Raw genomic sequence first — 11,330 nt, forward strand, 5'->3', positions numbered from 1 at the left:
TGTTTTTAATTCTGAACGTGTTATATCTCATTCAACTCACTGTTGTTTAAATAATACCCAGCTTCGGATTTTTTTAGGGGACTCAGACCTACTGTTGAAAAGATCTGTAGTTGTACGTCTACACTGTAAAACCAAATATGGAGTGCTGTAAATTACAACATAAAAAGTGTAAATAGAAAAACAACGAGGCAATGTTTAAGTGATCATAATTATTTGTAAAATAGAAAACTAGGGCAACTGTCATTTTTACAGTACTAATATGTCACATTTTCTTGTAAAATTAACAGATTATTGTAATTTAAACTGAGAAAACATTTAATACAAAAAGCAATATAATACATTTAAAATAACAACTTGGCAGTGCTAAAATGACTTTATTTTAATTAATAAACATATTTAACAATTCGTGCTTTGAAGAGAAGAAATTGTGTGGATTTACGTTAATAAGAAGTATGTTATTCATAAAAGCATTTGATCTTAATTAAGATCAAATACAATTTAGAATGAACAACTACTGTATATGTTAAGAAACGAGTCAGCCTGTAATACATATATGCGGAATCAAGTATAATATGAGTATATATAAATATAAATGTATAAATATAGATAATTGTCAAAAACTTTATATAAATACTCATTGTTTGTTACACGGAACTGTTCTTATATGCAGTCTATAGAAATAATAAGTTTGACATTTCCGATGGCTCATCCTTATCCAATCAGAGAGCAGCAGAGTCTGTTTGAGTCATTTCATTACACCGCTGAACCCGCAACGATGGGAGTTTGACCAAGTTCATAGCCGCTAGTCTCGTCGTGTGCACCTGCTAGCTTGAAGTAAAAAAATGGAAAGAAAAGAAAAGAAAACTGAAGAAGAAGAACAAGCTTGAGGCTGCATCAGTACGAGGGCAACCAACATTGTACTAGTAAGTAGATGTAACGGCGGTTATCTATCTTAAGGTGTGTGAATATTATTTTGTTAGAAAAAACTCTAGCGTATTTTGCCATTTCAACTCGACAGACGGGTTTAGCTAACGCTTGTTTGGTTGTCGGCCTTGGTGCCTTTAGTTTCTAAGTAATCTGTGCTGTGTCGTGTTTATATGATGTGTCGTTTTCCAGCAGCATGACGGTTGGAAATAAACGTGCCTTTGCTAACTGTTAGTTAGTAAGGAACCATTACACAGTGAAGTACGCCAAAATGTGAGGGTTTCTTTTCAATGTGTTGCGCTGACCGAAAGCAAGTACGTTGCTAGCATAATAAACGTTAGCATCACAGGCGCGTAGCAAGCTGTTGAGTTAGGATTTTTTGTTCAAACAGGTTTTGCTAAAGATCAGTTTATAATGAACCACTACATAGTCAAGGCAGAAGATTAGATTCGTTGAGAGTTTATTTGCTGCATTGTAGTGTTCAATCAATCCAGAGGAGGGCACTAAAGTGGTGAAGACGTGCACTCGTCTTCAAGTAAACCCTCAGGTCCCAACTTTAATTCAGGAAATATTGAGAGATTTGAAATCATGAGGGAACTTTGAACATGGACTAACAAAGTACAGGTGATGTTTCCCTACTCACACTTACTTACACAAAATTACTTTTCTTATTTTTTATCATTTACATGCAGGAAACCTAATTCTTGAAGTCTTGCTTGATGACAATGCAATATCAAATAAGGGAAATGCTGTGCAGAGGGCTGATTTATTTATTTTTTATTTTTTTACAGATGCATATAAAAGCAAAAACCAATGCTAAATGGTGCTTAAGGCGGTAGGGTTGTTTATCATCTTTCTTATGCTTCTTTATGACATATGTTGAGGGGGGAAGAAGTTGTTTTTTTCCTAGTTCTCTTCACTGTGTCTCACATGTGCGAAGAAAGTACAGATTACATTGAATTGTCTAAGTGTTCGATCTGCTTGTAATTCAAATATGAGTTTTAACAAGCAAGAGTATTAACCTACTCTAAGACAGTTTTTCAGTATGTGTGAGTTTGTGTGAGATTCATGTTGAAAAGGACTCATAAAACAGGATGTTGTCTTTAAATAGTAAATTTGCTTTTATGCTCAAATATTTGAAGTAATGTAAAGTAAGTGTTACAGATTTTGATGAATGACATATTGCATTGACGGTAATAAATCTTTGGAAAGACAATTTCATTTTGCTATTTTTTCTCACTGTGTCTTACTTGTCTTACTATTTAGTTTTTTAATCTGTGTACACTGCGTTATATCATATGTATATATCATATTTCTATTAGATGGGAAACATTTCTAAAGGCAGTGCATGTCAATTTGCCTTTTAGTATGACAATTGCTTTTGTTTTTAACTTGTGATAATTTTGAGGTGATGAAAATTGCTTTACAGTTTTGTTTTTGGAATAGATTTTAAATCAGTTAGAAAATAATTGTATGCATCTTTAAAACGTGAAGATTTTTAGGAGGAAAATCATTTACAGTTTATAGATGTCATATATAAACATTGTTATAGTACATTTTAAGAATTATTAAGAGTATTTAATACACATGTTTATTTTTTAAAAACCAAATAAAAATGTATACATTTGGCTGATCGATAAAAATTCAAAATCCACCTGCAGTACTACAGTCGCCTTCTAGGGTTCGCTGCCCCTTTCAGATTTAGAGTTCAAGTCCCAGGGTTCAAGTTTAATGGAAATTGCGTCCCTGTATTTTCAAGTGTAAAGTTTTGTGTCAGGGTCCCTGCCCCTAATAAAACGTTAAATAAAAAATCAAATAAATAAAAGTGTGATAAGTGAAAGTCAAGAAGAGTCCTCTATGGTTTTAAGATGGTGTTCAAATCATTAGTCAAATCATGAATCAAGTCTAAATTGGGTCGACATTGGCTGTTTTACTCAATACTTTTGATATCATTTCTATATAACCTTTAAGCAAAGTACATGGATCTATTTACTGTATGAATGTCACTCTTATTCCACCTAAAGATGACCCACTCTCATTAGCAGTTGTCCTACCGTTAGGGAAGTGAAGGGAGACTTTTATTTTGAAATTTCAAAGTACTCCCTGCACTAACGGCTGTTCTCTTGACATTAGTGTGGCCGCTGCACAGTAGAGCAGCCTTTCTGAACACGCACACTAAACTTTGTTGTCACCTTTATATAAACCGAACTTTGAAGCTTTGTATTGAATCTGTTTCCGATAAGGACTGTTTTTTTTTGTTGTTGTTGTGTGCGACTTTACCAACACTTGCCTTCCCTTTTTTCCTCTTGTTTTTATACATGTCAGGCGTGAAGCGGCACCTTCGCGTTTAGCGGCTCGGTGTTGCAGCTTGACCCTGGTGTGCTGCTGTCAAACCTCCGCTAACATGGATTCGTCGCAACGAGAACGAGTGGACTGACGGCTTTTAATATCTTTCTTCAAAAAGCACCAGCGAAATAGCACCTGGGTGCAGCGACGCTTCTAGTATAGAGTTGTTCGTAACCAACAGTAAAAGGACATGCAAAAGTTCAACTCCACCGGCACCCACAACAACACTCTGCCCCGGGACGCCGAGCTGCAACTGCGGCTATCAGACAGCGCAGTCTCCGGGGAGTCCGGGATGGAGAACGGAGCCGGGAAGCATTACCTACGCCACCAGCATGAGGAAGAGGAGAGCTCCTTCTGGAGCAAGAGGAAGATGCTGGTCTGTTTGGACGTTATATGTCTCTGTGTTGGTAAGAAAACGTACACTCTTATCCCGCTGTTTAACAAAAGACATCATCTGGGGTAAAAAAAAAAAAATCTTTTTAAAATGCAAATCTACCAAATACCCCAACCAGTCATCACTGTGGAGAAGCACTAACCCATGTTTGTTTATGGTTTTAATTTCACGCCTGTCAACATAAATCTTTAAATCCTAGTGACTTCTTAAAAGGGCAAATGAGGAGGTTTAACTATTCTGGTTTTGAGTGATGGGGCGAAGTCCCTTTGGTTTGGGGATTTGTTAAAGTTAACGAAGCTGCAAAACAGTTTTCCAGGAGTCAGGGGAAACTTTTCAAAAAGGCAGAAAAGTTTCAGCTTCAGTGCACGTGGGGGAGAAGAAGGCGAGAGGGGCGAGGAGGGATGGTGGGCTGGAGAAGGAGGGAAAGTCATGTTGGCAGAGGCACAGTTGTCCCGGGAATTCATCTGTTCCCATGGTAACCTCCCAGAGTTCCAGGCCGAAGAACGTGGGAATTTTGATCAAAACAAGTTCCATGCTTCTGCTGTTCTCACTGCAGGATCAGTGAATGTCAGAGGTTGAGTCATTATTTAATACTCACTTACTAGATGAATCATTCACTGCCATCATGTCTGATTAACAGTTTGAGAATTTTGTCAGTGAACTAGAATGGTCACATTGCAGCTTTACAGATTTTTTTTTTTTTTTTTACAACTTTGTCCCCCACAAAAAATGTCCATATTTTCATGTTTCAGTCACGTTTCAACACGGGGATGAAGCTGGTGACACTTTGAGACGTGGATTTGATGCACATTCTTGCTTTTATTGAACTATATATCCCACAATTTGGGTTTTATGAAATAACTAATTGATGACATTGCAGCATTAGCAAACTGATTAAATAAAGTGCCACTGAATTTGTCAAAAAATGTTTTTTCATGAAGTAATTCAGTTATTTTGTCAGGGTTTTTCTTTTACTTGACTGCCAAATACGTATCATTTAATCAGGCATTCCTTCACATTTGTCTGATGCTTAATTACAGTACTTTAATATAAATTATCTGACATTCTGACACTATTAGATGAATAAGCCAGAAAAAGACACAGAACCAGTAAAATTGAATTTAAAAAAACAGGTTACTACACTAATAGCAGTACAAAATCCATAGTATACAGTTTGAGTAACTAAAAGGCCATCAAGTTAAAAGAGAAGACTATGTTGATTAATATCTATTGTCAATACCCATTTCCCCATTTTGTAATTTTGATTTATTTAACTCTGCAGAGGTGTGTGTGTTTTCAGTAGAAGTTAAATAAAAGGAAACTTTTTTTGATATAAATGGATTCTTATGGCAAACAGAAACTTGTCAGGTGCGAACCTGAATATATAATAATATAATAATGAGTTCACTCTGGTAGTTGTCTGACACTTGACCAATAGCTTACCGACTAACGTTACCACCTGCTGTGGTAAAGTGTGACACTTACGACGGTAACAGAAAATGTTAGACTAACTGAAGGTTATGCCTTTATACCACATGACAAAATTGGCACAGGAGCATCTGTTTTGTTGACTTATTTTTTTGGGTCCGGCAGCAGAAGGGAGGTGGAACCCGTCTAGGCAGATCGACAGGTCTCATGTTCGTTGGCAGATAAAATATAACACCTAGTCTGGCCCGCAAAATGGCAACATGCAGCAGTTTTTTTTTTCTCCGACCCTCCAGGTATGCTATTAGCTTCTCAGTCTGCTGCTTCACTGCAGTTTTCTTCAGTGTTTGCAAAGCTGTCCCTGAATGCTGTTGATTTATTCTAACTCTAACAGATTTCTCTTCAAATCACTTCTCTTGAACCCATGTTATATCTGCTGACAACAGGTCACCAGATATTGTACTGCACATTTAATGCTAGAAAAAACAATTGTCTATTACATGTGGCTTTGACTTGTTCGTTCAGTCTTGTGTGCTTTTGATGGATTGATGGGTAAAGTCAAATGTAGTTGATTTAAGAATTTTTTTGGTTTGGGTGGTTGTGTTTAGAATTCAATCTTCTTCTTTCCCTTCGTTAGCCTTCAGTTAGAACATTGATGTCACAATCCTGTTTCTCAGATTAGTAACAATAATATTACATAATAAACCGCCAAGACGGAAATGAGTGAGTACTACTCACTTAAATGGTATCATAAAATGTACTATTACGCTGATAAAGTGAATCAGAGATCACATTTCCATAGTGCTGCAGTGTTTTAGTTGAGTCTTGTGCTTCTTCATTAACCATCCAGACAGTTATCAGCTGAGGCCTGACCTTGACTCATTTGTGGGCATACGCCTCTCAATGCCATCCCTTATTGGAAATGAATCGTCTCGTTCATTAAACTAAAATCCTCTTATCTCTGACTAACTCAATTTTCCTTCAGAAATTGCCGTCATCACAATCTCGGATGGTTGACCTGTAGACATCACTCACTTTGTAAAAGGGCCCATTCACAACTGTATCCTAGGAATGTTGCCCTCAAGCATTCATCCTCATTATGTTATCAGCAGAAGATGAATTCCACATTTTAAGGTTTTCACAGTCTCCCCTTGTCTCATTGTGTTTCCCTCCAGATTCAACGTAGTGGCAATGTAGTGTGTTATGATTTTCACTACGGCCTATGTGGTCTTTCTCAACACCTTACTTGTCAAGTGCTGTCTTAGTTCAGTGTAAGGGCAGTTTCATTTTCTAGCTCTGTTTTGACATGAGGGATGTTTCCCAGCGATGGATTGTTTTGGTTCTGCTCATTGTCAGTCAGTGTGAAAACAAATGCCTGAATCTGTTCAAGTACTTGCATGTGTGTTAAGCACGAGAGCAAATTCTTGTTGAGGGCATTTGAAATTGTTCCCTGTGGATCCATTTAAGACCCAGTGTCCAAGCAAACGAGAGGTCAGAAGGTGTCAGGTGTTCAGTCATATCTACTAAACAGGCAGAGACAGGTCTCCCATCCTGCACTGCTGGTTTCCTCCATTAAAGGTGGTATTTACTCAATCATCACCCCAATAAAGTAACTTTATTGCTTCTCCTAAAAGTGATTGGGAAATGACTGGAAATGACGATGACTTTTAGCTTTACAGCTCAAGGAAACGTGACAATTGCCTCCAGGGTTCACCTTCTAGGATTTAATTGTGAATTCATTTCTTTGTTGGACTCAGGTAAACTACATTCCAATAAAGAAAACATTTCCTTATTTTAAAATGACTGTGTTACTCAAGGTAACTTCTTGAATTTGCTCTTTGTTATATGCCAGACTTTTTTACCATATCACAGATCTAGACTGCATGCCAGCTAGTCATAAGCTCTCTACTTCTACACAGTCACATGTTTTAATCTGGGCCACATGACTCCCAAGTAGCATATAATTTTCCGCGAAGTTTGTTTTGTAGCCTATATTGTGTCCTTTGGTTAATGCTCCCTTTAAGGATGGTCCAATCCTGTTAACATGCAATTTGCTAATAAGAGAACCTTCCAAATGTTCACTTGTGAAGTGATGTTTTTGGCTCCTGTGTGGGAGGGCACAGTGGAATTATTTTTCCAGGCTGCTCTAAATGTTTGGATAAAAACACTACAAATGTTTGCCTTTTTTTCCTCTGCCTGATAAGTAAAGGTTCAAACTGTGTAACTGTTGTACATGGAGATTTTCTGTCCTACCCAACACCTTTTCTGAAATGAGATTTGTAATTTATGAATACTTTGGAAAAATGTAATGATTTTATCAGTCGGTGTGTGAGTGTGTACCTTTTTGTTGTAGACGTGAAGGAGCATGCTGGAACGAAAGGAATGGTATCTACCTGAATGATCTGAATTCTGAGAGGGCTCCGTCTTTCCGGCTTATCTTTGCTTTTTCCTTCTTCCCCTGCTCTCGTCTTCGTACAATCTTCTATTTTGGGACTGAAGGTGTTCCAGCAATGTGGGGTTGGTGTATGAATGTGTTTCTTATGTCTTTGTGCGTGTGTGTGTTTTGGGGCAGGTGGTGGGTTTATGTTAGTGGATTCCTTTGTTTTTTGGCAGAGAAAGCTGCCAAGTGAGTGAGACAGCAAGAGGCCGACTCGTCAAGGCATGTCGGCTCGCATAGGGCCAGGGAATATTAAATTTGCGTGTGTATGTGTTAATGAGGAAAGGTGTGGGTGTAAGTGCTTGTGCATGTCATCGTGACTGCGAACACAGACTCCCTACTACAAGCTGCCATGTGTGCGCTGTTTGTTGACAAATTTTGTCACTGCAGTTTTGTAGGCCTCGATCAAAGACTCTGCAAAAGTTGAGAAACACATTAGCATCAGTCTGCAGCTGACAGGTGGACAGCCATTAAAAATAAATCAGTCAAATCATTAGTGGCAGAAGTGATTTCCTTTCCCCTGTCTTCATTAATGCATCCCTCCATTTGAAAGCTCTAAAGAGGGGATCAAGTCCATTAGCTCCACCCTTCCTGAAACAAACTATATGGTTTTGTTCACTGTATGTGTCCGTTGATACATTATCTTTCACCCATTAATGCAGTGTTGCCAACTCAGGCCTCAGAGATGTCTCAATTGCCTGCAGGCTGAAGGGCAAGTGAGAGCGTGAACAGCCCCAGGGAGGGAGACAAGAAGTGTGGAAAGAAAAGGTTGAGGGTCTACTGTAGGGGTCAAAGGTCTGCACCAAGGGTGCCTGAGGGATCTTATCTTCAGCTGTCTGTTTACATCCACAGGAGGGCAAAAGGACTCACAGACCCAAAAGGAGAAGGATTGGAAAAGTTCAAACACCAAATAGCTCCAGATTAACTTTTAATGAGCCAGCTGCAATCTTCTCCTGGAAGATGGTTCCATAAGTACCCATGCTGGTTCACAGGTATTAGCAGTAATGACTGACATAAGATGTGAGCAGTGCTCTCGTCTCTGCTCATTAGTAGAAAAGGGTCTGGAGAGGTTTACTAACAAAACATCTACCTAAATCCATATGCGGCCTGTAGCTCCGCCTGTGCATCTGTCCGAGCTAATGAGTTGTCCTCCTCCACCGTCTCGTCTCCTGTTGATAGAGACACAGTCGTGGACATGGCAGCATTGCAAAATTACTTTTTCATCATTGTTTCTTACTGTACCTGCCATAACGTTCCATCCCTCATACCCACAACTCCCCCCGGAAATTACTGCAAGTGTTCTGCTGCAGACTGAGACGACACCGTCCTTTCAGCTGTTTCCATATGTACAAACAGATCTACCACAATTATGCCCAGCACCTCCCCAACCGTCTGAACCACAGTGCAGGCCTCAGCACACTGGGCACTCCCTTACCTTCTCACAGCACACACCATTAGAAATCTTCTTTGCACTTTTTAATGTCCATACCACAGTGGCATGTCCTTTGTGCGTCTGTGGAATCAGACAGGCAGACAGACAAATCGTTTAAGAACCACCACTCATACCCTGAACTCCAGAGGAGAGTTCCAGGAAACAGGTCAGTGAATTGTGGAGAGAACAGAAGCAGCTGTGAGAGACGTGTCTCCACTGGCCAGAGGCAACAGTAACGGTGGAAGGGGCGAGTGAGACCACTCCTGGTTTATGGTAGAAGCAACAAAACCCTCTCAGGGACTCTACACAAACATGTAAATTTTAAATTTCAAAACGTTTGTTTACAGATGTGTTTTCAGATCAGGTGAATACATACGCAGTAAAGGCCTGCTATTACTTACAGTTACACATTTGCAGGTGGCGTGGGATTGAGGGTAATATGCCTTGCAAGAGTCCAGCTGCAGCAGATACTAATGATAGCAGATGGTTTACAAAGATCCAAAGTGGTTGCGTCTCCTCAGTTATCACCCTCCCTCTTTGTTCTTCACTGATTATTCTCTTTGTGATGCCATGGGGGCAGACAAAACATTACGTCTCCCCGAGCAGTCCAGAATTTCACAGTAGAAAAAAATGACGGTGTGTGAGTGCAGGTGGCTGCTAAGGCTGTCACATTTTTACTCCACAGCTGTTCTGGGCCACCAAGGAAGAGTAGGAAGATCCACCTTCTAGGACACTCACAGCACAGTACTACCATTTAGTCTGTTCCACTTTATGGTTGCCAATCATAATCACAGCCTTGGTGCGAATGACCTCATTTTCTGTTTTAATGGTATATACCCTACAGTGGTGCTCATGTGGGTCTGTGTTTGTGTGAAAGTGCAACACTGTCTTGCTGAACCTGCTCTTTGAAACTAAGGCTTTTTTTATCAGCAGTCATGAAAAAGAAAGCACCTGACTCCATCAAAACGGTGATTAGATTAAAGAAGGGATCATTGCCAGCTCTGTAGGACAGTTTTCTGCACTTAAAGTCATTGTTGCACAAACAATTGTCAAGGAGGACAGGGGCCCTCAAATCCTTTTCAAAATGTTGTTTTCAGCGATTATTGCGCTTTTACGGATTCAAATCGAGGCATTTCACAATTCAGTCTAATCGCTTTGTTATAATTTTTTAAGCAACGTTGACTTGGAAACTAAACAAGCAGCTTAAGATTTGTTGGGAAACACTGGCGCATGTGAGGGGCCCTGTAAGGGTGGACCACCCCTGAATGGTGCTGTACCAAATCGGGCTACAGCCTCAGCTGAGCTCACCTCAGTGTAGGCTGCTGCAGCCCAGATAGATCTCTGCTGACAGGTCAATAATGGTCTGACCTCGACTTCTAATAAAGGCAAATGTAGAGACAGATTTGTAGAGACAGTCAGTACAGTATTATCAACTGTGGAGCATGTTGCTATTAGTATGGATTAGATTTGGCTTTAGGCTGTGTGTTGTGCCAATCTATTAGAATGCACAGCATGTCCCACAGCAGCAGCATCCATGGGAGCTCATTTAGATTTGTGATAGCGAATGGCTTTTTACCATGTCAATAGAATGGCTTGACTGTGTTGTTTTTCTAGGCACTGATTTGGTTTATTTGTTAGCTTTGTGGTTTTTTTTTTCTGGGGTGCCAATGTTTTTTGTGGTTTGCTCGGTTGTCTGTTAGTCTTTGTGGCCACAGGTTTGGTTTGTTTGCATCTTATTGTGGGTTTTTATGTGTATGTGAGTTTGCATGTTCATTTGGGGGTGTTCTTCTGGTTAAGGCAGGGTTGTGTTTACAGAGTGGGTCCCAGCAGAGCCCAGATCTCTGACCCTCACATTCCAGAACCACCACTAATGGCCTCCGTCTGCTGTTCTCTGTAGAAAACCCTTGAAGCATCTCTCTTGGCTTCCTCTTTGCAGTTTTTTCTCATCCCAGAATTTCTGCTCCTCACCCCTATTTGTCAATTTTGAAGCCCTTCAGCCATCAATTTTACCCTAGTTTTTCAGCACATGTATTGATGAACAGATGTTCTGCCATGTGACCTTTCAGCACTGTCACTGTGTAAGAACCATATGTTCTCTTGCCTTTGCGCTGCCTTTTATCACTTTCTCCATTGGTTTTTTTTTTCTTTTTTTTAAGTTTCTTTCTCGTAGTTGTTGTTATTCTCCTCTCGCAGTGAGCTCATTCTGGACTGTGGTCATAGATGTGTAAATTAGAACCAGAAAAGTTTCTCAGAGTGAGGCACATATCCCCTCTGCTCCCATTCCTTCTCCTTCCACCCACCTTCCCTCCTTCCCTCCCTCCCTTCCTCCCTCTCTTTTTCTCCCTTTTTTTTTTTTTTTTTTTTTCTTTTTT

At 39.7% G+C, this 11,330-nt stretch overlaps 1 protein-coding gene across 1 annotated transcript in view; it reads left to right on the top strand.

Annotated features, from left to right (window-relative positions):
* The first annotated feature begins 768 nt into the window (after positions 1–768).
* The window catches only part of ppap2d (phosphatidic acid phosphatase type 2D), a 20,460-nt gene continuing 9,898 nt past the window's right edge, over positions 769–11,330 (top strand). The window contains exons 1-2 of the mRNA XM_008329436.3: positions 769–923; positions 3,250–3,677. Coding sequence (XP_008327658.1) covers positions 3,461–3,677 — 217 coding nt within the window. The 5' untranslated portion in view covers positions 769–923; positions 3,250–3,460. The remainder of the gene's footprint in view (positions 924–3,249; positions 3,678–11,330) is intronic.

Source organism: Cynoglossus semilaevis, chromosome 17 (assembly GCF_000523025.1).
Source record: "Cynoglossus semilaevis isolate Cse_v1.0 chromosome 17, Cse_v1.0, whole genome shotgun sequence".
NCBI classification, from domain to species: Eukaryota; Metazoa; Chordata; class Actinopteri; order Pleuronectiformes; family Cynoglossidae; genus Cynoglossus; species Cynoglossus semilaevis.